The sequence below is a fragment of the Drosophila arizonae genome, chromosome 2 (assembly GCF_054131065.1).
Source record: "Drosophila arizonae isolate 15081-1271.41 chromosome 2, UAZ_ARI_1.0, whole genome shotgun sequence".
NCBI lineage: Eukaryota > Metazoa > Arthropoda > Insecta > Diptera > Drosophilidae > Drosophila > Drosophila arizonae.
In genome coordinates this window covers 21,908,307-21,935,222 of record NC_142922.1, presented here as the reverse complement: position 1 = coordinate 21,935,222, position 26,916 = coordinate 21,908,307, and the positions used below count along the sequence as shown (strand labels likewise).

General features: G+C 42.1%; 8 protein-coding genes across 11 annotated transcripts in view; 4 read left to right on the top strand and 4 right to left on the bottom strand.

The window, feature by feature from the left end:
- Positions 1-140: 140 nt before the first annotated feature.
- Cdc16 (cell division cycle protein 16) lies at positions 141-3,185 on the top strand. The gene is made up of 6 exons (XM_018018496.2): positions 141-375; positions 438-948; positions 1,007-1,289; positions 1,352-1,609; positions 1,666-2,314; positions 2,381-3,185. The coding sequence occupies exons 1-6, from the start codon at positions 280-282 to the stop codon at positions 2,744-2,746; spliced, it is 2,163 nt and encodes a 720-aa protein (XP_017873985.1). The 5' UTR covers positions 141-279; the 3' UTR covers positions 2,747-3,185.
- Positions 3,186-3,325: 140 nt separating this feature from the next.
- On the top strand, positions 3,326-5,229 carry LOC108621286 (hatching enzyme 1.2). The gene is made up of 2 exons (XM_018018503.2): positions 3,326-4,585; positions 4,651-5,229. Exons 1-2 carry the CDS (start codon positions 3,770-3,772, stop codon positions 4,894-4,896), a joined length of 1,062 nt encoding a protein of 353 aa, XP_017873992.1. The 5' UTR covers positions 3,326-3,769; the 3' UTR covers positions 4,897-5,229.
- Positions 5,230-5,552: 323 nt separating this feature from the next.
- Positions 5,553-8,518, top strand: LOC108612807 (hatching enzyme 1.2-like). The gene is made up of 3 exons (XM_018005857.2): positions 5,553-6,392; positions 6,459-6,564; positions 8,339-8,518. Exons 1-3 carry the CDS (start codon positions 5,616-5,618, stop codon positions 8,425-8,427), a joined length of 972 nt encoding a protein of 323 aa, XP_017861346.2. The 5' UTR covers positions 5,553-5,615; the 3' UTR covers positions 8,428-8,518.
- Positions 8,519-9,635: 1,117 nt separating this feature from the next.
- LOC108612887 (hatching enzyme 1.2-like) lies at positions 9,636-11,168 on the top strand. Its single transcript, XM_018005982.2, has 2 exons — positions 9,636-10,722; positions 10,775-11,168. The coding sequence occupies exons 1-2, from the start codon at positions 9,907-9,909 to the stop codon at positions 11,003-11,005; spliced, it is 1,047 nt and encodes a 348-aa protein (XP_017861471.2). The 5' UTR covers positions 9,636-9,906; the 3' UTR covers positions 11,006-11,168.
- On the bottom strand, positions 11,077-13,178 carry wam (wampa). Its single transcript, XM_018018500.2, has one exon. The coding sequence runs from the start codon at positions 12,926-12,928 to the stop codon at positions 11,273-11,275; it is 1,656 nt and encodes a 551-aa protein (XP_017873989.1). The 5' UTR covers positions 12,929-13,178; the 3' UTR covers positions 11,077-11,272.
- Positions 13,179-13,537: 359 nt separating this feature from the next.
- On the bottom strand, positions 13,538-15,615 carry LOC108621285 (big bubble 8). Its single transcript, XM_018018502.2, has 4 exons — positions 15,234-15,615; positions 14,582-15,174; positions 14,122-14,523; positions 13,538-14,057 (listed from the first exon to the last, which is right to left on the bottom strand). The coding sequence occupies exons 1-4, from the start codon at positions 15,613-15,615 to the stop codon at positions 13,833-13,835; spliced, it is 1,602 nt and encodes a 533-aa protein (XP_017873991.1). The 3' UTR covers positions 13,538-13,832.
- Positions 15,616-15,646: 31 nt separating this feature from the next.
- LOC108621284 (glutamate dehydrogenase, mitochondrial-like) lies at positions 15,647-17,674 on the bottom strand. Its single transcript, XM_018018501.2, has 4 exons — positions 17,293-17,674; positions 16,645-17,237; positions 16,175-16,579; positions 15,647-16,114 (listed from the first exon to the last, which is right to left on the bottom strand). The coding sequence occupies exons 1-4, from the start codon at positions 17,672-17,674 to the stop codon at positions 15,890-15,892; spliced, it is 1,605 nt and encodes a 534-aa protein (XP_017873990.1). The 3' UTR covers positions 15,647-15,889.
- Positions 17,675-17,716: 42 nt separating this feature from the next.
- The window catches only part of pnt (ETS transcription factor pointed), a 59,230-nt gene continuing 50,030 nt past the window's right edge, over positions 17,717-26,916 (bottom strand). For 3 of the 4 annotated variants that reach the window (XM_089462439.1, XM_018018497.2, XM_018018498.2), the window contains 3 exons: positions 19,316-20,277; positions 19,084-19,241; positions 17,717-19,010 (listed from right to left, as the gene is read on the bottom strand). In XM_089462439.1, coding sequence (XP_089318565.1) covers positions 18,947-19,010; positions 19,084-19,241; positions 19,316-20,277 — 1,184 coding nt within the window. In that variant the 3' untranslated portion in view covers positions 17,717-18,946. Of the gene's footprint in view, positions 19,011-19,083; positions 19,242-19,315; positions 20,278-21,857; positions 23,892-26,916 lie in introns of those variants that run through there. The other variant, XM_089462440.1, reaches the window with a different exon arrangement.

The following is a 26,916-nucleotide window of genomic DNA, read 5'->3' as shown; positions in this document are numbered from 1 at the left end:
AGAAAGCTTATAAACATGTATTAAACTATTTTATTAATAATATTCATTTATACTCATTTATAATTTTATTAGTAAAATCTATTTCTCCTATTGGTTTGATAATTTTGAAAAGCCGAGCCAAAAATTTCTCGCAGTGCCACTGCTCATTTTGTGTGAATGCCATAATCAGCTGTTGACATTGGCGTTGCCAGATAACTTGTTTCAGTCCAACGCTAGCCGGCAAAGAAAAACTAACAAATTGGTCAAAAACATTTCGAATTCTTAAAATTATTTAATAAAATGGCTGGGGATAGTGAAAGCAGCAATACGGAAGGCACAAATGATCACATAGACCTATCTGTGTATAGAAAGCTAGTTCGACAGTTTATAGACATGGTAAATGAAAGTGAAATATTGTAATCAATTTGTAAACAACATTTCGATGTATTTTTTCGTAGCGTCGATATTCATCTGCTTTATTTTGGGCAGAAAAGGTGTCTGTCTTAAGCGGCCATGAGCCACGGGATGTTTACTACCAGGCACAGTGCATGTTTCTACTTGGCGAGTTCCATCGCGCGGCACATACAATCCAGCACTACAAGCTAGAGAAGACCTCATTGCCGTGCTTGAACCTGCTGCTCGAAAGTCTCTATGCGGCCAAGCAATACAACGAAGCAGCAAATGTAATACAAATTGTTGAGGTGGAGACAATGACCACATCTTTAATCAATCAACCGATGGATACAGCCAGCGGCATCTATTTGGAAAGCAACAGTGTCTTTGGCGGCGAAGAAAACAATCGAAACGAATTGCTGGCTTCTATATTCCTGATCAAGGGAAAAGTATTTGAAGCATTGGATAATCGCGGCATGGCCATGGATTTCTATGTACAGGCTCTGCACAAATCTATTTATTGCTTTGAGGCACTGGAAGCGTTGGTGCAGCACGAAATGCTCATGGCTTGGGAGGGTAAATAACCAAGGCAACTAGCTATGCTCCCATAAACACCAATTTGACTTTATTATAGAATTCGAGCTGATGCATCATTTGCCGCTGGCGCAACAATCAACCGAAGCGGATGCCAAGTTCATTCTTAAACTGTACGAGTCCCGATTGAAAAAGTACTATGAGCTCATATCAGCACGCAATGCGGAAGAGATTTCTCCCATTGTCAATCCGGACGTGCTCAAGTATATCAAGGAGTTTACTGCACGAGTGCAGCAAACCTGTTCAACGGATACACAGGTACCCAAGCCCTCTGCGTCCAAGGTGCCAATGTCCTCAAGTCAGTTTATGTCACCCGCACAGAAGTGAGTATTAATTAAGCAATGTTTTATGGCTCGCTCTTATCAATAATGTGCAAATTTTACAGAGTGCTGGATGATCTGAAAGCGCCAACGTTTTCTCTACAAACAAGTCTGTCCCGTGCGTCATCTATGATAGATGCCACCCACCGCTCGCTCTTTGATGCATCCCATCGCCGAGGCTCGCGCGAAAATGACAGCGACAGCTTAGTGCCGCTCAACGATTGCTTGAGTCGGGTGCAGCGCAGCACAGATCTTCTTGCTGCTGAGGCTGAAAAATGTTTCTATGACTGTGACTACAAGCAGTGCTTGAAAATACTAAATAGGTAATTGTTGCATGAGCTGATTTCATATTTATATTGCAGTAATATTTTTCATATAGCTTGTTGAAGGTTGATCCGTTTCACAATAACGCACTGACCATACAAATTGCCTGTCTAGTGGAAAATGGAGATTTCAATAAGCTCTTCTATGTTGCCCACAAGTTGGTTGATCGGTATCCAGACAAGGCCATTTCATGGTATGCAGTCGGTTGTTACTATGACATGATAGGCAAGAGTGATCCAGCACGTCGTTACTTGTCGAAGGCCACATCCCTGGATCGCCTCTACGGCCCCGCCTGGCTGGCCTACGGACACTCCTTTGCCAATGAGAATGAGCACGAGCAGGCAATGGCTGCTTACTTCAAGGCTACACAACTAATGCGCGGCTGTCATTTGCCTCTACTATACATTGGTGTCGAGTGTGGACTTACCAAAAACCTGGAATTGGCAGAGAAATTCTTTTTGCAAGCCATGACAATTGCTCCCATGGATGTTTATGTGCTGCACGAGCTGGGCGTAATTAAATACGAGTACGAGTACTTCGATGGGGCTGCCACAATATTTCAATGCACAGTGGATATTGTTAGGCAGCGGGCCAAGGCCAACAATGAGGAGGTCTCGGCTCGCTGGGAGCCGCTCTTTATAAATCTAGGTCACTCCTATCGTAAAATACAAAAGTTCGAGGATGCGCTATACAATTTTCAATTCGTAAGATCAATGTTTGATTCTATTCTATTTATGCTCGTAATGAGTAATGCGTAAATCTGTTTGCAGGCGCTTTTGTTGAAACCCCAAAGCGGCAATACATACACTGCCATTGGCTTTATACACGCTCTACTTGGAAACTTGGACGAGGCCATTGAGTATTTCCACAAGAGCTTAGCACTAAATCGGGATTGCATTGTTACGTCTACAATATTAAAGGATTGCATCGAGGACTTGATGGATGATCCCGGCACCATCGATGAGATCTGTAGCAAGGCACCGAGCGATGTAACTGAATCTATTTCGGCGAGCAGCCGACGCGTACTGAATACTGATAAGTTGAGTGGTGTTAAAATGAATTTGAAATTCGAAGAGGAGGAAGAGTTTTCAAATTCAGACTCGAACATGGTTGTCGAGATGAGCTTCGATGCATAGAGGATCAGCTGCAATAAGCTCACACACCCAAACACGATAAAACTAACAAAAAGGTCAACATTTGAGTGTTACCAATATATGTTTTTTCCGCTGCCTCATTAAATATTTCCCATGTACTAATACAATAATTTGGTGATGACGGCTGCCATCTGCACTTGAACCCAATTTATGCACACGGCTTACACAGCTGTTCCATCTAATGAGCCAAAAAGAAGCATGGGATTTTTCATGACGTTTTTCCCATATTTTTTTAAGCCGCCGCATTGTACAAAGTATTTAAGTAAGTGAACTGATCACATTTCGATCATTATAATACTGTCACAGTTTCAAATTCACTTGATATCCTATAAGCAAAGAATTTCAATTTATTATAATTGGAAGGTTCTAGCTAATTTTAAAATTCATACACTATAAATTGAATTAAATTACTTAAATTGAATCGCAAGCTTTTTTAATTTCATGCTAGGATGTACTAAGTGTTATGTTTATTTATGAATACGTGTTTCTTAAGCGTGCCTGTTGATATTTCCAGTCTAAATCACAGCGGCATTATATAAAGCAATTGTGGCATATAAATCCATCTTGCATAGAGGTCAAGACGATAATGCTTATCGGGTATTGCTATGCGCGAAAAACTAAAAAACTACATTAAGAAAATGTCGTTAAACTTTGTGTATGCAAACAAACTACTGATACGATTTATGAAAGTCATTTCGCCCTAAAAACAAAAACAATATTATATAGTAGAAATACGGTTGGCTCTGAGCGTTATCCAAATATTTGTCCACCAATAAAAGAGTGTGACGAGCCAAGACGATGACGATAACAACAACAACTCTGTCGAGTGCACGACTGAAGGTCTGCCGGTAAAAAATTTGTTTATGTGTATAAAAGCTCGTTACCGACTGATAAAGTCGGGCACGCGGTACAGAATTGAGTATATATATCCAGTTCTCTCCAGACCGAAGCACAGTCAAACTTTAACCAGCAACCAAAAGAACTAAACAATCCAAACCATCTAACATGTCCCGATTAGCTTTGATCCTACTTATGGGCCTGGCTTGTGCACAGGCTGTGCCATTGGCCCTCTACGACGACATTGATGACACCGAGGTCATTGAGCTGCCCGAGAACGGGATTGAAGAGGCGCCGGCGCCTAGTAAGGACACCATTGATCTGAGCTCTTATGGTAGCGCCTTGTTCGGTGAGCCGGATCAAGACCGCACAGGCGCTTTGGTAGGCAACTTCAGTGCTGAAACGGACACAGTGAATCCCGAGGAGCTGGGCAGTTATTTGGAAGGCGACATTCTCATACCACAGGCGGCTGTCTCTATGAAAAACGGGTTAACCACACAGAGTTCGCGCTGGCCCAACGGCGTTGTGCCATACGAAATCCGCGGCAGCTTCAATGCGCACGACATGGCAACGATTCAGAACGCCATCGATCAGTACCACAAGCGCACGTGCATTCGATTCGTGCCCCGCAGCACTGAGCGTGATTACATTTCGATTGTGAGCGGAAGCTCGGGCTGTTGGTCATCAGTGGGTCGCGTCGGTGGCAAGCAAGAGGTGAATCTCCAGTCGCCTGGCTGCCTTAGCCGTCCCGGCACAGCCATACACGAGCTGATGCACGCCCTTGGTTTCCTACATGAACAGAATCGCATGGAGCGTGATAGCTATGTGGCCATCCAATACAGGAATATTCAATCCTCGGCCATGAGCAACTTCGAGAAGGCCGCCTCAACGGAGGCTTTCGGCGTGCCATACGATTACGGCAGCGTTATGCACTATTCAGCGAATGCCTTCTCTACCAACGGACAGCCGACTATAGTCGCCATGGTGAGTGCATGGAGTACCTTGAATTTAAACTAACTGTAAACCAATCTGCTTACTTTAACGCACAGCAATCGCAGGGTTCGTCTCTAATGGGCCAGCGTAAAGGATTCTCAGACCTCGATGTGGAGAAATTGAATCGCATGTACGACTGTGGGTATGTGGGTGGAGCAGCGCCAGTGCCCGGTGCAGGCACTGGAGCACCAGTGGCAGCTCCCGGTAGCAATCCCATCGTTGATAGTTTCCTCAGCGGCCTCATCAGCGGGCTGGGCCTTGGAGACGGCCATGATGAAAAGGCCGCGGCAGCCAGCAGCTAAACTAAAGATCCCACTCCCTTCACACGATCACCCACTGCGAACAATTATTTAAAGCATTCCACATACACCCTTAGCCTAGAACTATTTATCACGAATCTCTGCCTGATCAAATTAAATAAGAAATAAATTAGCAAGAATTTTAAATATATTGAAATATGTGCTTTATTTCGCTTTTGAAAAAGTAATAATAATATATTTAAAAAAAAAAAATTTTATTAGTTATTAAAACTAAAAAAAAAAACGGGAATAAACTACAATGCATTCGATTTTTAAATTTCATTTTGTATTATATAATAACATATAGTCATAAAAAAAAAAAAAAAAATAAATAAATAAATTACACTGAAATTCAAACAAAATTTGTAAGCTTTTAATGAGCCGTTATAAATTTTATCTATATATTTACAAAATCAATTTTTAATTCATAATTAATAGAGATGGATAGATCGATAGATATTGAAAACGAAATTATAGACCTGTTCTATTGAAAAAGTGTATCAAACTTTGTTATTATTATATGTTATTTATATTCTTATAACAAAAAAAAATTGTTACGCGTGATTATATTAATCTAAAATATCAGAGTTAAATAGGCGTTAAATTTTCTAGTTCCGCAGTGCTATAATCATGTAGAAGCTGATAGATTCCTGCCCTACCTCAGACATAAAAGCCGCTAGATTTCAATACGGTTAAAGCAAAGTTTGAGTAACCGGCGGGAAATGCAGAGACTAATTTTCACCTTCATTTCCATGTACACACTCAGCTGGGCACTGCATTTGGTATCCCAGAAAGAAGGGTACTTTGGAGATTCAACAGAATCTAGTGAGGATATCATAGACTTGAGCGCCTATGGCACAGACTTGTTTGGCGTGCCGGATCCGCTAACAGGTGCTAGGGTAGCCAACTTAAGTGTCGACAGCAATGTTAATCCCGAGGAACTGGGCAGCTACATTGAGGGTGATATTTTGCTGCCATTCCCTGACATTATTACGTTAAATGGATTACCCCAAGTAAGTTATCGTTGGAAAAAGGGCGTGGTACCCTTTGTTATCAAGGATGGTTACAGTAGCAAGGATTTGTCCACCATCAAAACTGCCATGGACGTGTACCACAACCGCACCTGCATCCGATTTGTGGAACGTAGGGGCCAGAAGGACTACATTTCCATTGATAATGGCAACACGGGCTGTTGGTCCTATGTCGGTCGCAAACGCGGGAAGCAAATAGTCAATCTACAGTCACCTGGATGTGTGGGATACGCTGGAACAGTGATGCACGAGTTGATGCATGTAATTGGATTTCTGCACGAACAATCCCGCATGGAGCGTGATAACTATGTGACGATTATATATGAGAATATAATTCCTAAGCACAAGAAGAACTTTAAAAAGGTGGATCCTACCGAGGGCTTCGGAGTGCCCTACGATTACGACAGCATAATGCACTACTCAGCTACATCTTTCTCAAAAAATAAAAAACCAACAATAGTGACAAATGTGAGTAGGACATAGAACAGCAGAGATAATTGTTATAATATAAGAAAAACAATCTTTAACTTACAGCGACCGGAGGACAGCTCTCGAATTGGGCAACGTAAGAAATTTTCCGAGAAGGACATATTGAAAATTAATAAGATGTACAAATGCAAACAGTCAACAGATTCTCCTGCTGATGTTTCACTTTCCACACCTGAGCCAGAAGGCTCAACGGCAACAATGGACAGCTCTACTCTAACTATTCAATCTAGATAATTATTATATATACATATGTATATATGTAAGCTTGTATGTCCAAAATGGCCATCTTCTTGCGCACCTTAGCCAGATATGCCGCAGAATATTCATTAACAGCCACTTATCAAATTTGAAACGTCTCTAATGGTATACATATATATTCCTTTTGTGCAAATCGATAGAGGATGTTAACAGAACTTTAATCTATACGTTTTGAGTTTCTAGCTCTCAAATTGAAGAAATTGCCACACCTCTGTGGGCGAGGTTACATAATATGTGGCCACTTCTTAGAACGAGCAAAAATTAACGTAACTGCAAAATTAGCCAACACAATTTTCGTTCTTTAGCATCCATAGTGCTCAAAATATAGCATAATTTCAAAAATCTCCATATATTCAGATCCGATTTGATTTTTGGCCTTGTTTGAGTTGTCGCTGCAAGGGTCGCCGTGAAATTGGCGACTGCATAGTATGTGATGGCGACCGAGTTGATCGGGCAGATAAAGATGAAGTTGGTGATGAAGATGAAGTTGTTGTGAAGTGACGGCCTGGCAAGTATTTCGCCTGATCCTCCACTAGACCAGCAGCAATAGACTCTCGAGAATACGGAGGTTCAATCAATTTCTCGCTGCTCATGGTTTCCTTCTGTATACGTCTATGTCTTGTCTTTTACTTTTTATATGGTATCGGTCCATAAGCATATGAGCATTATACTCCCTACTCTACATGGCGCTTCGACTTTCTGTCCTAACGAGCTGCCTTTTGTGCTGCTTCCTGTGTATTTGACCTTTTAAACGCCTTAAAGCCCACATAGGTCGATAATAAGCGAACGGCTTTGTTGTCTTTCCACAGTACTTTACTTATCTCCACTCCATATGAGGAACTCACGTACTCAACTGAACAACCTCTTGACTGTTCTCTGATCGCACTATCGCTTGGGAGCTTGCAGGTTGGTATCCGATTTACACGAACTGTTCCTAAACTATAAATTCCTTTTGCACGAAGGTATACCATCAAAGGCAGTGATATGTAAAAATTGTCAAAATAATTTATGTTTGAAACTTTCAACGGTTTTCGTCAAGCGTACAGCTATGTTTGCTGACGTACCAAGATCAGGGTAAACAGGTGATATAGGATTATCAACTGCTCCGCTATATATTTCAAATCGGTAGACATATCCAAAAGAATTTTTTATTTTCTAGTTCCGCAGTGCAATTCAGATATAAAAGCCGATAGTGTTGAATGCAGCTTAAGCTATATTTCCATTGGGAGCAGTTCCACAGGCTGTTGGTCTATTATCGGTCGTTATGGTGGGAAGCAGATAATCAATCTACAGTCACCTAGATGTCTGGGCGGCCATGGAACAGCGATACATAAGCTGATGCATGCTATTGAATTTTTTCATGAGCACAACCGCGAGGAGCGAGACCGCTATGTAACGATTTATTTCGAAAATATAATTTCTAAAGACAACTTTAATAAGGTAACAAACAGCGTGAATTTCGGAGTGTCCTACGATTACGACAGCATTATGCACTACTCAACTACAGCCTTTTCACGGAATAACAAAAGAACATTAGCGCCCAAGGTTAGTTGGACGTAGAAGAATATAGACTAATAACAATAAGAATATATATAAATTTTCTCCTAAGGACTTAAAGAAAATTAACGCGATGTCCAAGTGCAAACGGTCAACAGCGACGCCTGATAATGAAGTTTCACTTTCCACACCTGAGCCAGAAAGCTCAATGGCAACAAGGGTCAGCTCCAGTCTGGACCCTGATAATTCTTTAATCTAGATTATTGTTTAATCTAAGATATATTATTTTATGGGACACGTACACTTATTTCCATAAGTAAATGAATAAATAAAAATCCTGGAGAGCGCAATGCGACACTGGCCGATGCTGCGTAGGCGTTGTTGCAAAAGAATGTTTCTTTTCCAATGGGCCAGCGCAACGGATTCATAGATTTCGATGTGGAGAAACTGAATCACATGTACGACTTTGGGTATGTGCATCATCAGTGGCAGCTCCCAGTAGCATTTCCCATCGTTGATAGTTTCCTCAGCGGCCTCATCAGCGGGTTGAGCCTTGGAGACAGCCATGAAAAGGCCTCGGCAACCAGCTTCAAACCATCACCAACTACGACAAACTATTTAAGGAATTCCACATACAGCCTGAGCCTAGAATTATTTATCACGAATCTCTGCCTGATAAAAGTATTTAAGAAATAAATTAATAACACGAATATACATGCAAAATTTCAGCTCTCTAGCTCTTGTATCTTCTGAGATCGATGCATTCATACGGACGGACGGATGGACAGACGGACAGGGCTATATCGACTCAGCTCATCGCCCTGATCAAGAATATATATACTTTATGGGATCTGCGAAAATTACTTCTTCCTGTTACATACTTTTCAGAAAAGCATTTTATCCTGATTTCCCATTTTCAATGAGTTCAGGGTATAAAACTAAAACTCAAAAACTTCATTAACGTAATTCAAGCTCTAAGCACTCATACTTAAGAGCCCAACTTAAGCACCTGCCAGACCGCATTCTTTTCTTGCGAAATCCATTTGTCCAAAGATCCTCGTTAACAGTCTCATTAAAGATTCATTTTCCATCTAACTCGATCCAGCGTACACTCACATCTTTTATAACATCGTTCAGTCACTTTTTATGTAAAATTGATTCGATTATCATCATTTTTGTTTTCCTATGGCTTAATTATGTATTACATTTTGAATAATTAATTTTGAACTTGATTAAATTTAATCCAAACATGTCACTCCCGCACTCCTATTAGCATTGTGTAATATAACGACAATCTTTTTATGAGGCTGGATTTTCCCTATATTTACTTTAGTCAATTTCAGACAAAATATTCGCTATACCCTGATTTCCCCTTTTTAATAGGTTCAGGGTAAAAAAAACACACATGTTTGGTATAAAGTAATGTAAATACATTTGAAGATCTTTGGGTCTATATATGCTTAGCAGTTTATCATTCACAAAATTTTCGGGTTAAGAACCCCTTATCACCATATCAGCAAGGGCTTCCAGTCTGGAATCTATGCAATGAATCTTACTATACTTAATTTTTACGAGAATAGATAAAATGTGTAATTTTAATCTAAATTATATTGTCATAAATCAGAGTTGAATAGTTGTCATATGATTTAGTTCCGTATTGCTATAGTGATGTAAAAGCTGATAATAGCTGTCGGAGTGATTCCTCCCTCAATTTAGATATAAAAGCAGCTAGAGTTCAATGCAGCTTAAGCAAAGTTTGAGTAACCGGCGAGCAATGCAAAGACTAATTTTCACCTTCGTTTCCATGTACACACTCAGCTGGGCGCTGCCATTGGTATCCCAGGAGGAAGTGTTCTTTGGCGATCCAACGCAATCTAGCAGGGACATCATAGACTTGAGCGCCTATGGCGCTGCCTTGCTTGGCAAGCCGGATCAGGAGCTAACAGGTGCTAGGGTAGCTAACTTAAGTGCTGACAGCGATGTTAATCCCGAGGAGCTGGGCAGCTATCTTGAGGGTGATATTCTAGTGCCACAACCGGCGATCACTATGCGAAATGGCATGGTATCACAGAGCTTACGGTGGCCCAATGGCGTGGTGCCCTATCGAATCGAAGGGGATTTCGATAGAGAAGAGTTGTCCATTATCGAAACTGCCATGGAGGACTATCACAGACGCACCTGCATTCGATTCGTGCCACATAGCGGCGAGAGGGACTACATTTCAATTGGCAGCGATTTCTCGGGCTGTTGGTCTGCTGTGGGGCGCATCGGCGGGAGGCAGAGAGTCAATCTACAGTTACCTGGATGCCTGCGACGCTACGGCACTGTGCTGCACGAACTGATGCATGCACTTGGATTCCTGCACGAGCAAAGCCGCATGGAGCGCGATGACTATGTGATGATTAATTACGACAATATACGCCCTAGAGCATGGAAAAACTTTAGAAAGGCGGACATTTCTGAGGCATTCGGAGTGCCCTACGATTTCGACAGCCTTATGCACTACTCAGCCCGAGCCTTCTCTTGGAATGGGCAACCGACAATAATCACAAAGGTGAGTTGGACGTTGAACAATACAGATAAGAAAATAAATATTCAATTTACAGGAAGCGAAAGACAACATTCGACTGGGTCAACGTTTGGCATTTTCTGATAAAGACTTAGAGAAAATAAATAGGATGTATGCATGCGGTTCTCACTTAACAACTCCGCCTACTGATGTCTCATTCTCCACTCCCGAGCCAGAAAGTATAGACCCTGATAATTGGATCGACTTGCTCATCAGCAGCTGGGGTCTTAAAGGAAGCTTCAAAGAGATTCCAGAAGTAGAAGACTGAAGTGAGCTGAGTGGCCCATAATGTGAGCTAAGTTTTTGGAATTAAACGGAATGGGCTAAAACAGGGTATACTTTATGATTGCTGAGCTCGAATTATGAATACTTTTTATTTTACATGTATAAGTTCTATCATTTTATGGGACATGTAAGCTTATTTCCATAAATAAACGCGCTTGTTTCCATTTCACAAATTTATTTGGCCATGACTTAAAGCGTTTAAAGCGCGGAAAATTGGGTAATTATCCGTGCAATTGATGAGTTAACGGATCTAAACATTTCGTCGGGCAGCCAACATCCTGGAACGCGGCAAGCGGCACTGGCTGATGCTGTGTAGGCGATACTGCATCTCTGGCTGAGTGATCTTCTCGTAGAGTTTCTGCTTAGCCTCCTTGATGGTGTGTATGGCCACTCCATCGCCGCCATCGTCCATGTTGAAGGCCTCGCCCTCGGCGCACTCAGGACATTGCTGGGTGAGCACAATGTCGTTGAGATCGGTGGGCAGCTCACAGATCTTTTCGATCTGCTTCACCACGTAGTCAATGTTGCCCTCGTCCTGGCGCTCGAATACATAAACACTGGCAACAATGTCCTGGACACGCGTCTCTAGTAGCCGAAGAAAGCGTTCGACATTCACAAGATTGACATGGGTATGATCACCCAGCAGCTCTGACAAAGGAGATGTATCCACCGAGCACATATCGCAAAGCATTTCAACACCCTGCAGAAGATTCTCGAGACGCGTATCGTTGTTTTCACGTGTCTTATGCAGCTCCAAGTTTGCGGCTTGCTTCTTGCGCACCTGCTGCTCCAAAGAGCTAATCAAATCAACCTGTCCCTGCAGAGTGGACGTATTCTCGCGTTTCAAATCGATAATGTCCTCGAAGAGGCGATTCACTGAGTTGTTCAACAACGTGATGTGATAGCTCATCTCATTGGCATAGTTGAAGAAGGAGTAATAGAGACTCTCCTGCTGCTGGAACTTCTCGATCACCTCCTCCACATTGCTAGAGTTGGTGTAGTCGAGTATCTTCTTTAACACCGAATTGTACAGATTGATCTTCTTGTTGTGCTTCCGACGGAACTCGTCACGTCGCCTATACTCCTTGGGTGGCAGATCAGCCAAAATTCGCTCCCTGCCCTTGCACTCGACGAACGCAGAGTTATCCGCATCGGCAGCCACTTTTCGCATGATGCTCTGCAGCTCAATGCGTCTCAACTCACGCTCTTTGCTCTCGCGTTTGGTAATTTTGTCGATCTTCTCATAGACATCAATGCAGCCATCGAAGGTGTTCAGCGCATACTCGATGAGATCTATCAGATACTTCTTGTCGCTGTTCAGCTTCTGAACCATCTTAGTGTAGGAGTCATTGAAGAATGTGCGATGATTGAGAATCCGGATAAGCTGTTCTCGCAATTCAGCATTTGCCGCCGTAAAGCCGCATTCTTGCCGTATTCCCACCTCCAAGGAGTTCTCCAAAATGGCCATCTTCTTGCGTACCTTGGCCACGTGTGCCTGGTGCTGTTGCTCCGGCACCGTCAGTCGATTGAGATTGTAAATCTGCTTGCTCACTCGACTGATTTCGCGCTCCATGTTGGTTATGGACGTCTTCAGCTTGGTTATATCCGCGGCTAGATTCTCTTGGCATTCCACATGGCAACGAATCTGGGCCAAGTAGCGCTTGTCCTTCTTCATATGTGTCGAGCCAGCGGCCACCCAGATCTGAGCACGCAGATCATTCTTTTCCTCCTCCAGGCGATCAATGGTATTCTCGTAGCTGGCATCGATGATTGTTTCATTACGTGTCTTTAGCTTACTCGAAAGCAATTTCTTATATTCACGCTGTCGCTTGCCGAGCTCACGGTGCTTCAGCAGATAACCCTCGAGGAAAGCCGTCTTATTGAACGGCTCGTCCGGCTTGTCCATTTTGCTTTTCAAATAGAGAAACTTCCTTTAATTTGAAATTTAACCAAAATCATAAATAATATTCTCAACTCCCTTAAAGTTTGTATGGAATTTCTATATTGTATATATTAATGTTTTAGTAGCTCTGACGCTGTTAAAGACATTCACTCGACTAAACTCAAATTTCGAGTTCAAGTTTTGTGTTTACATACAAAACGAAAGCTACTGGATAATATTAAATTTGACACGTCTTGTGTCAAAAATAAAATAATTATTTCCCTCAATGGGGTAATATTCAAATATAAAACACACTACAAAATCGTAGCTATCTATGTTTTTTATTTCCCGAAAATATACTAAATATGATGAAATAGGATGATAAATAAGAAAATAATCGATTTTATATCGATTTTAATCGATTTTATGAAGGTATGATATCGATAACTTGTAATAAAACAGATGGGGCTAGATTAACCCGACTGCTGACGCTGAACAAGAATATTGATATCTCTTTTATAGAGCTTGACATGTCATCTGAAATTTCAAGTTTTACACGCGCCATTCAACAAGCATTGTTTTTTAAATGGGATTCGCATAGTCTTCATTTACCACATACATCTTAATAGTATATACTTTACATAGAAGCAGAATTGTTTATTGATTATTGGCATAAGAGTTGTATACATCGATCTTCATCTACTACAAGCTTTTGTGAACATGATCATATTTTGTTTACAGCAAATTTTTAATTTTCGATTTTTACATAAACAGACATCAGGAGTCGAATAATATTTCTGTTTAATTTTGTGTGTTTAGCATGCTTCATTCATCATCAATTTTAAATCTTCCATTACGTCCGGTGCTCCGGTGTCAGACACCGGCGAATATTTATACTTGTCATGAAGTTTAGAAAGAAATTAGCTATTTACTGCTGTGATATGCCAGAGCTTTCTAAAGCGCGGAATATTTTGAATATTGAGAAAATATAGGCAGCAGTACGTATGTCATTCTGTAGCTTAAATTTAATTGCTGTCGCCTTAATGCCAGCTCCCGATGACTCCATAACAGTTTGCAGTGCTGCATCCACAATGTCAGCCTCCTTGGCGCAGTCACGTAGCTTCTGAAGGCTTTCGGTTGGCTCGACTTTAGGCTATGGATAAGTCCGAATTTTATTAATAACTCCCCTGAACGTGATCAATACTTGGGATACTTACGATGTCAGGGCACTCACAAAACGATTCGTTGATCGAATTTAGAATTTCGTGAATAAGCTGCGAAGTTATCCTCAAGTTCATCTTACCATAAGATACGTGATTAATGTTCTTCAGGTACTCAAAGTAGGATACCGTTACACCGCCCGCATTACAATAAAAGTCTGGAATGATCAACACCTTCTTCTCCAGTAGAATTTTCTCAGCTGCAGGAGTAGTCGGCCCATTGGCGCCTTCCAGAATTAATTTAGCTTTGATATCCTTTGCGTTCTCGCTGGTTATAACTTTTTGTGTGGCACACGGCATCAATATATCGCAGTCTGCAGTTAATATACTCTGTTTTGTTTCTTTAGCCTTTGGATACCCCTTTATTGTTTTCTTAGTCGATTTAAATTCCATCAGATCCTTTAAATGGGCACATTGGGTAAATACGGTAAAAAGGGGAGCAATAGGAAATACTCACATTAATATCAATACCGTCATTATTAGTCAGTGAATAATCAAACTCCTGAATACCAATTACTTTGGCGCCTGCATCATGAACAAACTTCGCTGCAAACGAGCCAACATTGCCGAATCCCTGGACAATGATCCTTTTGTCTTCCCATCCGGTTTTAAGACCAATTAAATCCATCCACTCTTTATCCTGCAAGAACAAATCGCCTGCCTTCCACACTCCCCGACCAGTTGCGGCAAATCTTCCATTGATGCCACCAATGTGCACGGGCTTTCCCGTAACTATTGCGGCCGCATTGATGTCCTTGTAGCCAAATGTCTTAGTGTACTGGTCCACGATCCAGCTCATCTCGCGTGGACTTGTGTTGACATCTGGGGCAGGCACATCAATGCCAGGGCCGATCATATTGCGCTTCAACAGCTCCATGGTGTAGCGGCGAGTGATTGTCTGTAATTCCTTAACTGTGTACTTCTTGGGATCGATTCGAACGCCACCTTTGGAGCCTCCGAAGGGTAGATTGACACAGGCGCACTTGAATGTCATAATAGCTGCCAATGCTTTCACCTCGTGCTCACTCACATCCATGGCGAAGCGAATTCCTTATTAAGGGATGGGTAAGAAAATAAACTAGTTGGGCGTGTTATCGCACAATACATACCACCCTTAAGAGGCAGACGGTGGCGCACGTGATGGGCCCGGTAGCCAGTTATGATCTCATAGCTGCCGTTGTTTTTGATAATGGGAAAGCTCACCTCAAGCGAGCTAGTTACGGTGCCTATGAGATTCAGAATGGCAGTTACTCGAGCCTGTTTTTCAGCGGGCTTGAAGTGGGCATACTGGTCCAATGACTTGACTAAATCTGCTTCCATAATTTGGGCAGCCCTGTGATAGTTGTACATAACTATATCAGATAAACGGGGGTTCTTGGACGTTTCCACTTTCTTCAGATGCTCGGGCATCTGGTGTTTCTGCCGAGCATTACGATGTCCTGGCGTAACAGAACGCATACTTAAAAATATATTATTAATACTCCGAATCATTTTGACAATAAAAAAGGATCAAATAAAAATATTTGTTGTTAGCCGTTATATAAATATCATACGTTTCGTGAAATATGCATATTTCAAAGATGACTATGTTTTATAAATGTTACAGGTGTTAGGACAGCAACATGATAATATAATTTTATGCCGTGAGCAAATAAATCTGTAGATTTAGTGCTTTCAAACGTACTTAACATTTATTAAAAAATTTACGAAATGATTCTAAGAAATCTATATAAATAATACAAATAATACTGAAAAAACCAACGAACTATTGCTGTGATATACCAGAACTCTCCAAAGCCCGAAATATTTTAAATATGGACCAGATATAAGCAGCAGTGCGCAGATCATTGCACAACTCAAACTGATTGGCCGTGGCCTTAACTCCAGTTCCCGAGGCTTCCATAACAGTTTGTAGGGCCGCGTCTACAATATTTGCTTCCGTGGTGCAGTCACGAATTGCCTGCAGTGATTTGTTTGGCTTGACCAGGGGCTGTGATAAGAGTTCTTGAATGAACGTCCCTGATTTAGGTTTCGCGGCTGTACTACTTACGATTTCCTCAACTTGGCAGTTTAGCGATTCATTGATGGAATTAATAACCTCATGAATGAGCTGGGATGATCTCTTTGACGTCATCTTGCCGTATGTCACATGGTTAATATTTTTCAGATATTCAAAGTAAGACACTGTGACCCCGCCTGCATTACAATACAGATCTGGAACGATCAACACCTTTTTATCCAGTAGAATTTTCTCTCCAGCTGGCGTTGTTGGCCCATTGGCGCCCTCCAGAATTAATTTGGCTTTAATATCCTTTGCGTTCTCGCTGGTTATGACCTTTTGTGTGGCACATGGCATTAGTATGTCGCACTCCGCTGTTATCAAATTTTCGGTGGATTCCTTGGCTTTCGGATAGCCCTTAAGGGTTTTCTTATCTGCTAAATATTGCATTAGATCCTAATAGGGGTGCAAACTCTAGCTAAGAATTAAAATTAAAAGGTCGGTAAACTCTTCAGACTCACATTGATGTCAATTCCATCATTGTTGGTCAGTGAAAAATTAAACTCCTGAATACCAATTACTTTGGCGCCTGCCTCGTGGACAAACTTCGCTGCGAACGAGCCAACATTGCCGAAGCCCTGAACAATGACTTTTTTGTCCTCCCAGCCCGTCTTAAGACCAATTAAATCCATCCATTTTTTATCCTGCAAAAAGACATCGCCCGTTTTCCACACTCCCCGGCCAGTTGCCGCAAATCTTCCATTGATGCCACCAATGTGAACAGGTTTCCCAGTGACAATAGCCGTCGCATTGATGTCCTTGTGGCCAAAGGTCTTGATATACTGATCCAGAATCCAGCTCATCTCGCGCGGACTTGTGTTTACATCGGGAGCAGGCACATCAATCCCAGGGCCGATCATATTGCGCTTCAACAGCTCCATAGTGTAGCGGCGAGTGATTGTTTGTAATTCCCTAGCCGTGTATTTTTTGGGATCGATTCGAATACCCCCCTTAGAGCCACCAAAGGGTAGATTGACACAGGCGCACTTGAATGTCATAATAGCCGCCAATGCCTTCACCTCGTGCTCATCCACATCCATGGCAAAGCGAATTCCTAAATAAAGTGAAACTGAACGAGTTAACTTAAGCGTCTGGAGCTCGGTACTTACCACCCTTCAGAGGCAGACGGTTACGAACGTGATGAGCACGATAGCCCGTAACTATTTCGTAGGTACCATCTTTGCGTATAACGGGAAAGTTCACCTCCAGTGTGGTGCATACGCTCCCTATCAAGTTCAGAATGGCAGAGACACGCGCCTGTTTCTCCTCAGGCGTGAAGTCAAGATACTTGTCCATCTCTTTGACCAAACTCTTCTCCATGATCTGAGCTGACTTGTGATAATAGTAGGAAACCATGTTCGAGAACTCGGGATCCTTGTCTGTTATTACCGATTTCAGATTCTCGGGCATCTGGTGCTCGTGCCGCTGAGGCACTTTAAACAGTACACGGTAAAACCCATTACGGTACATATTTAGTTTCGGGCAATACATTTTCAAGTTTTTGAGCGAAATTAGGAATAATGAAATTGTCAATAATCGTATATATATTTGTATTTTATAATGTTACTTGATGTTATATTATTTTTGGATTTTGTTTTTATTGTATAAATTGCTCTACATAATACGTGGCTACGGGCTACGAGCTAGGCTTAAATATTTTATAGCTATACACAAAAGTAAACATATCTTGAATGGTCAATTCTTAATGATGGAAAACTCTAAGCAGCCAGTTATGAAACAAGAGTAACTAAGAGTATGCTATGTAGAGTTGCACTATACTTAAACAGAGTTTATTGGACATATGAGCCGATATATTTACATATATGGGTCACATGTGGGGTTTTTTTTTTTTTTTTTTTCTTGTGTTGCCGTTTAACGTTTTTGGGTTCGCCCGGAAGCGCATAAGTTGAAGGTATATATAAGATACGGGGATCATTTTAGCATTTTATATATGTATCTATAACGTATGTATATATATTTATATAACTTAGTTGTACCAGTAGCACAGGTTACACATAAATATGATAGATCTATTTATAGGCGTTAATATTATAATTAATTATATAATTGTAGCTCTTTAATGATTATCTATGTACACGCACACAAAACACAAGGTTTGCTACATTGTTTAGAACTAGAAAAAAGCGACCCCGTTCGCAAAATGAAAAGTAAAAATTGAAAAATGTAGCTTTTAATATCACTTTGGGGACATGCACTCGTTCTCTTATGGCCTCATTTACGATGATTGCAATTGGAAGCATTTGCAACTTCAATTGGACAACAATCGCATTGCACACAAAACAAAAAAGATTAATTGAAATATTTTTAAGAGTTCAACCCGGATGTTAGCTCCATTCAAATCGCGCTGTATATTTATATACATGTGTGTATATATATATATATCGAAACTGGTTTGCTTGATTCATTGATTTCAATGCTAGAGACTAAAGCTACTTCTACTTAATGGCTAAGCTTAATGTTAGCGTATTTTTAATTAATTTCAAATTAATTCAAAAGTCTAAATTTTTACATAATAATTACAAAGTGATTACGACGCCCTAAACACACATACACTAATCTCGTAGCAAGATCGCAGGTAATGCTGCTGCTTAAAAGTTAACATCACGCTTGGAAACAATAATTCTCAAAAGCATCTTTTCCCGTTGAGTACTATAATTTGTGGCCTTTCAATCGCACTGCAGATCATATCCATGGCTCAGCCGTTCACCGAGCATTTCAAGCAGCCTCTGTGCTGCTCGACTGTTAGTCCACGTCCTTTTTCTCAATTTTTAAGTCGAACTTGGCAACTAACTCTTCCGGCGTGTGTCTGCAGATGGATGAAAATAAAGGATTTTGTTAGCTTTTATTTTGGTATACAAATATTCGCATCGAGTACTTACCCAACTAGATTTTGTAGATCGCAGACAAAGCGATAGACGTAGCGTTTGCCGGCCGTCTTGTGTATGATGTTCTTGTCGTAGTAGTAGCGCAGACCGCGGCTCAGTTTCTCGTAGTTCATTTTGGGCTTGTTTTTGCGTATGCCCCAGCGACGCGCCACCTAGCGGAAGGTAGATGTAATATATCGGAATTAGTAAAGATTTTGATATTGCAAATCATTTGCTGTACACCTACCTCATCGGGATCGGTCAGCTTGAACTCCCAGCCATCGCCTGTCCACGAGATAAAACTCTGGCATGTTTTATCGAGCAGAAGCTCCAACAGGAACTGCCACAGCTGTATGGGTCCGGAGCCCGTAAAACACGGTACACCGCCCTGCGTTGTATAGCCGCCCAGCAGCGTTTTGTCCAGACCCAATGTGGTCATATATGCCGCCGGATGCTGATGGGCGTGTGCGCCCCATTGATCCAGGTTCGGCTGGGCGCCCATCGTTGGGAACTGGGCATCGTACGGCGTAAACTCTGACTGGAAGGGCTCATGGAACCGTGTCCGACCATACGCATTGTAGAAATCGGGACTGCTGTCCATGTAGCCACTGCTGTTGGTGCTGCCGCTGCCGTTGCCAGCGCTGGAGGCTTGGCTCTGATGTTCCTGCGCTGAAAGTGTGCTGTGATAGTCGCTATCATCGCCGCCAGCAGCCGAAGCGACTCCACCGCCTCCTCCGCCACCGCCGCCGCCCGGGTTGCCACCACCGCCACCGCCGCTATAGTGGCCAGCGGCTGCGGCCAGATGTGCGGGCAGACCGTAGCTGCTGAGATCTGTTGGATCGTTCTGAGCGTTTGATGCGTAGGCGCCGTTGCTGCCATTGCCTGACTGAGTGCCCGGCTCCTCTTTCAGCTGATGTTGGTAGATAGCCGCTGCCATGGCTGTCATGTAGTTAATGTTGTTGTTGTTGTTGTTATTATTATTATTGTTGTTGTTGTTGTTGCTGCCCGCATTAGCATTGTTGTTGCCACTGTTGTTGCTGCCGTTGCTGTTGTTGTTATCGTTCGAGCTCTGCTGTTGTTGCACGCCAGGCGGCATCATGCTGTTGTTGTTATTGTTGTTGTTGCTACTACCATTGAGATGCTGTTGTGATTGCTGCGGTGACGGGCTGTTGTTGGTGCGTTCATGTGCATTGCTATTGTTATTGTAGCCTGTAAGATAAGAGAGAAATACGCATTGATTAGTCGTAATTAAAATAAATATGTTATGTGAGATTGCATATTCAATTATATAAATCTAAGAATATGGAATTCATGCTATTACTATCGGAAATTCTTCACGCTGCATTTATCTTTCAGAAGAATTTCGTTCCAAATTACAGAAACCTATTTGTAAGAGCCTAAGCTAAGTCAAACTTTTCTTAATAAATAATTGTCTTAACTAGAAATTAACTTGTTTGTAATGTAATGTATAGTAATTATTAGTTGAACTTTTATTCAAAATTGAAAAGGAAAACATTTGTATAACAGAAACCGCAGAATAGTTAGTTCTTCCCATATAAAACCATCTAATAATTTTTGTCATTTATTTTCGAGTTCTAATATACTAAAATTAAACTCACTTTGATTTAACTTACTTGAGATTGTGAAAAAATATATTAAAAGTGACCCCAGTAAAAATCGAATATAGAATATATACTATTTCATGTACTCAGTCGTGATGTGTATCTGACAGATGCATCTTCAATTGTTGATATACATTTTCGAATGCAGTGAGTACTGTATTTCAATTTCTGATTTGCTCTGAGGATATTTGAGCAGCGAATGGGGCGTCTCTGTCACGAAAAGAATGCGAGCGCAATCGCTTCGGAAGCCAATCAAAATTCGAAGCGCACACCAATACAAATGCCTCGCGGCCCAATAGATACAAAACACAGATACGAACGCATACATGCACAGTCACATATACACACACACACACACTAGCGAGTGAGCGAGTTGAGCTACCCTCTCTCAATCTAATGTGGCTTGCGAGCGCACGCTACATTAATTGCAAATACGTCGAAATTTAACACGTTTCGACGAATGCGTATGTATGCTATAAGCGTATGTGTGCTATACGAAAACCTGTTGCACACACACAAACACACACATATAATGTGAGACATACATGCGCGCCAGCTGCTGGCTCGCTCGCTCGCTCAGAGCAGTCGCATGGCTCGTACATTCGCGCTCGCTCGCTCGCTGGCTAAAGCTTTGTGCGCTTTCCCATTCGCTCGGCGACGTGGTAATGCGCAGATACAGAGATACAAAACGCTGCCCGTTGGCTGAGGCAACGGGCGGCACTACAACAAAGAGTTAGGTGCCTCCCACGTCTATCCACACAGTGGCGCAGCATCTCCAGCCACTACAAAATGTATCTACAGCTATGTACATCCATCTATCTGACTATCTATCCGAGCATCCATCTATCTATCTAATAGTTAGTCAAGCAAACACTTTTGTTGCTGGTCGCGTTGAGGGCATTTATCGCCAGTTCAATCTCCGCCCCCCTCGTTCGGTCAACTTGTTGCGTGTTTGTTGTTGCTGTTGCTGCTGTCGCTGCGGTTGCTTGCGGGCGTCGCACAAGCAAACACTTGCAAACGAATTACAATTTAATTATGCGTTGAGGGTTGTGCGCACATCTTTGAGCCAGAGCCAAAGCCACTTTTCACACTCCGTCACCTCAATTGTAATTAAAATTGTGCGCCATTTGATGTTCGCAAATATTTGACAAGTCCCAGTCCTATTACCTGAGCTAAAGAAGTTCACATCCGAGTCCGTGTAGTATGAATTGCCAGACGCATGATGCGATGTCGGCGCATAGTCGCCCACAAAGGGCGTCATATCATTAAAGTAGCCCAGACCCAGCGAGGCCGCCGTGGAGCTGCTCAAGGCGCCCGCCAGGCTGCCGATGCCAACGTTGGCGCTGGCGCTCCCAGAGCTGGCAAAGCTGTGCGTGGAGGCGTTCGAGGATGCGCTGGAACTGGAGCCGGATGATGAGGACGCCGTATTGCTGCCCGTGCTGCCGCCGGACAAGCGATGTTGCTGCTGCTGCTGCTGCTGTTGCTGTTGCGCGGGTGAGGCATAGTGCGTATGTTGCTGCTGTTGCTGATGATGCTGCGAGTGCTGTTGGTGCTGCTGCTGATGATGCTGTTGCTGCTGAGGCTGATGCAGATGTTGTTGCTGCTGCTGCTGTTGCTGCTGCTGCTGCTGCTGCTGCTGCGCGGGCAAGAGATGTTGCTGATGTTGCTGCAAATGCACCGTTTGCTGTGGCAAATGATAGCTCGAATAGTTCTCATAGCTCTGTAGCACCATATTTTTCGATGTTGCTGACGTTGTTGAATAGTTGTAGTTGGTTGCCGTTAGGCAGTTGTTGTTGTTGTTGCTGCTCGCTGTATAATGGTGCAAATTTCTGAATTGTAGCTGATCTGCTGCTGTTGCTGCTGCTAATGCTCCTGCTGCTCCTGCTGCTGTTGCTTTGTCGTTATCCGACGCGTTTGCTGCACTGATTATGGTGGCATTAACTAGGAACGCAGAGGGCGGCATTTCTTCGCGTTTTCCAATTGATCAATTGTCAAAAACTGAATGTGAAAAATGCACGTCATTGACTTTTCGAATGGTCCACGGAAAGATGCTGTTGCTGTTGTTGTTGTTGCTGCTGCTGCTTATGTAGTTGCGGCTGTTGTTGTTATATTAAATATGTTCTACACAAAATCAAATCTGCGGGATGCACAAACTGTCAACTCAATTGAAATAGCACCACAAAGAGACAAAGACACGCGCACGCATACGAATTGTAAGTGGATTGGCTGGGATTGGATTGTGGTGCAGCCGCTTTATGCTGGTGGTTCTTGCAGTTGTATTAAAATTGATTTCACTTTTGGTTAATATTTGAGTATTTTAATTTTTGCACTGCTCTTGCTGCTGCTGCCTCTTCTGTAGCTGTAGTTGTTGCTGCTGCTGCTGCTGCTGCTGGATGCGGGTTCTAATCAATTGAGTGGCTTCTAGAATTGGTTCTCATCAGAATAATATATCACGCGCTTAAGTATGCAGATAGATTCTGTGGCATGTGGGCGTTGTTAGCACTTGGGGTATCTTTAGTTATTGTGTTTGATTGTGGTTAGTTAAGAAGCGCCTTTTGTTTAGCTTTTGCTTTACAGATTGTGGATTTATAATTTTGTTTCAGATTCGCACCTATCGCACTCTTGAAATTCTTTTACATTTGCACACTTGTTCAGATTTCTTAAAAATCTTTTCTTAATTGTTATTATTTATCTTCATTCTTTTTGTGTTGTTGTTATTATGTTTATATCATGCGCGCTACGAATTCCGTCGCATTTTGAATTCAGATTAAAATTTAACACTTGCTGGCAATTCGCGCATTTAATGGCAAATAATTGAAGGCAATTCATGAACAAAAATCTCTCTCGCCGCTGCTCAGATGCCTTACATTGTATACACACACACACATATATACACGCACCGAGTTATGTACAGAAGTAAGATGATAAATTAATGCGCAGATCGTACATATTTTATATCGCATATAGTTGTAAACATATTGCTCATTTTAATTCATATTAATTATTCGATAGTAATAATTGAGTTGAGTTTGCTTTTTAAAATTCTTTTTTAGTTGAGCTGTTGCTCGTACAATGGCGCGTATGCGCGATTTTTGTTAGCACACACTGATCACTGATCACTGATCAAATATACGAGCGAACGTTCGGTCGAGCGACGGCAGCTCTTCTACCTTCGACATCCGTTTAAGAACTGAAGTTGCGTTGAAGTTGTGCGTCGTGTTGTTGCCTGGGTCGGCACCATTGTATCAGCGAGCGACGCTGTCTCTGTGTGTGTCTGCATGTGTGCGTGTGTTTGTAGCGCGCTCTCGTATCTCGTCTATTTGTGTGTGTGCGCGCATTCGTGTGTGTCTGCGTGTCAGTGTGGGAGCAACTCGTGTGCTCGCATCGACTTCGTGCGCTCTAGCCGAGCCACACGAGCCACACTCGCACTCACACACACTCGCACACTTGCACTTGGCAATAATAATAATCAAGAGGAAGGCATACTTGCACAGCGCTTACTCACAGATACTCTCTGCCTCTGGGTTAAGTAAGAGTATGTAAAAATATCGAAAAAAAAAACTTTTATAGTCATACACATGCATATGTGTGTGTGGGGATGTGTGTGTGTATCAAAATGTATATCAATTTCTAAATGCGATTGGTCTCCACTTGTTGCGTCCTCTGCAGTCACATTTCGTATTTCGACGGTCGCTAATTAATTTGAACAGTACAGTTGCTATCAAATTAGCCAGCCGAGATCATTAACAACCCAACGCCAACACACGAGAGCAACAACCTGAATATTTTGTGGACCACCAAAATGGCCAGCAATAGCCGAAGCAGCATCAGCCCACAGCCCATAGCCCACTGGTCAGCAGCATTTGAGTGAGTGTGCTGGTGAGCGTGTGTGTATGTGTGTGGGTAGTAGCTCATCGGCGCACAAACGCCAAAATTTTTCGCTGATGGACCACAGAAAAAAAGTATCTCATAGATACGCACACACACACAAACACACACGCACATAATTAGACAAAGTTGGGATTGGCCATCACTGCCTTCTGCATGAGATCATAGTCCAGCCAGCGAGCCAACCAACCAACCAAACAGCCAACCAAGCGACCGAGCAACCGAGCGATCGGCCAGCAACCCAGTTGCGCTGAAAAGCTGCTGTCGAGTCTTCAACAATACCAAATTAGTTGCCGTCTTTATGATTATTATTATTATTATTTTTCATTTTTATTTTTCTTATTTTTTATTTTTTTTTGTACAATGAAGGCGTACGTGTTTTTGTTGCTGCCATAATTTGTTGAAATGGGAGAAAAAAAGCAAATCTTTAACATATTTTTTTGTGTTGCATAATTTGTTATAAGCAACCAAAAAAAAAAAAAAAAAAAACACTAAAAATGGTGGCTTATGGAACGTGTTGAAGCGCAATTTGTGGCAACAGCCAATGACAAAATGAAGCGCAATTTACGTATAATGCGAAAAGACACGTTCAACAGCAAATTCAGAAAAACTCGCAAAAAAAAGGAATAAATAAAAATAAACATATAAAAAATACATATACATATAACATATATAAGTGTATATATATTTGCTCAACAAAATTTTCACTTCTGTCGGCCATTAAAAAAAGTTTTGCCGGTACATCTTATCGCGTTGTATCAGTTATCAGTTATTGATTTTGGTTGACTAATAAATGACATAAAAAATAAAGCATGAAAAAAATATGCAATGGCCTCAGAGTTGTTAAGTTCAAGTAGTTCCAGGAAAAGTTGTTGCAAGTACATTCAATTTTTACCTTGTGCGTTAAAATACGAAAATGCCGCTGATAAAGCATAAAACTTGCTACCTAAAAACATGTAGAAGAAGAAAAAACATTATGCTGAGCGGTGGAAAAATAATATTTTTATTAACAGCTGTTGGCCATTTGTGTGTTGGCTTTAATGCAATTTGACCACAAAAGGATCGCCAAATGGATTCATACACAAATCATATTTTTATTTGTATTTTCTTTATTTTTTGGCCACTTACATATTCTGGTAGCACACCCACCTAACAGACGAAAAACAACAACAACAAATAATCATGTAAATATATATATAAAATTTATATATATATATCGATATATTTGTTGTGGTAAGAACAATGGAGGCATCAGCGGAAATACAAAATAAAAAAAAATAAAAAAAAAAAAAACTGAAATGTTAAAAAACTGAGCGAGGCAATGACAGCTGTAGAGCTGCAAGAGCGAAAAGGAGAGATGTGGCTGATGTTGTTGTTGCTGTTATTGTTGTTTTTGCTGGTGCTGTTGATGCGCCTCGCTTACGGCCATTTCCGGTTGAAGCACGTGCGCACTAAAGAGGAGACACGGAGCCACCGTTGAAGCAACCACCGCTAAACTAACGCACCAATCACAAACTGAATCACTGACAACAACAGCAGCGGCAGCAGCGACAGCAACAACAACTCTGGTTCCTATCCTAACTACTTGCCCAAAACGCACACGTTCAAATCAAATTTGAATCGAAAATTTGTCAAAAACGCGCCGAGCCGAACATAATAATTATGTGCGTATCTGAAGAGGCAAGTAGAGAGTATACCAAATGAATACCAAGTGTGGAAAGGCTGCTTGGTTGCCTGCTCGGTTCACTGGTTGGTTGGTGTGTGCCAAAAGGATTGAGGCGTGGCCCAGGAGCAGGCGGCAAATGTTGTTGAATTTCAATTAAAACGAAAACTAGTTTCCTTGCGCACAATAGACCATTATCCTGGTGGCACAGAAAGGGATTACAATTTAATGCAATAACGCGTCGCCCGAAGAAAAGATGAACAACTGAGCGAGGCTCCTGACACTGGCACTGGCACTGAGGGGAGTTGCAGGAAGCGCCTACCGAATAGCCAAAGGGGCTATAGAACACAAGGATTCGCTGCAGCAGCAGCAGCAGTAGCAGCTGCTGAGGGCGGAGACAACGAGCTCAGATGCCTTAAACGAGCAGGAGCAGCAGCCGGAGGAGGACCTGGAGCTGGAGCAGGGCACTCGCTGACACTTGAGCTGAGTGAATAAGGTATGAATTGATATCAAATTAAAGCTGGATCTATATACCTGAGCACACGTGTGCAATTGCAGAGAAGCACAATCAAGGCCCGGCTCTGGGTCTGCTTTGCTTTTGTACTTGAGTAAGCACTTCCGTTGCCTGCCACACGTGTCTCCTTCTCGTTCTCTCTCTCTCTCTCGCTCTCTCTC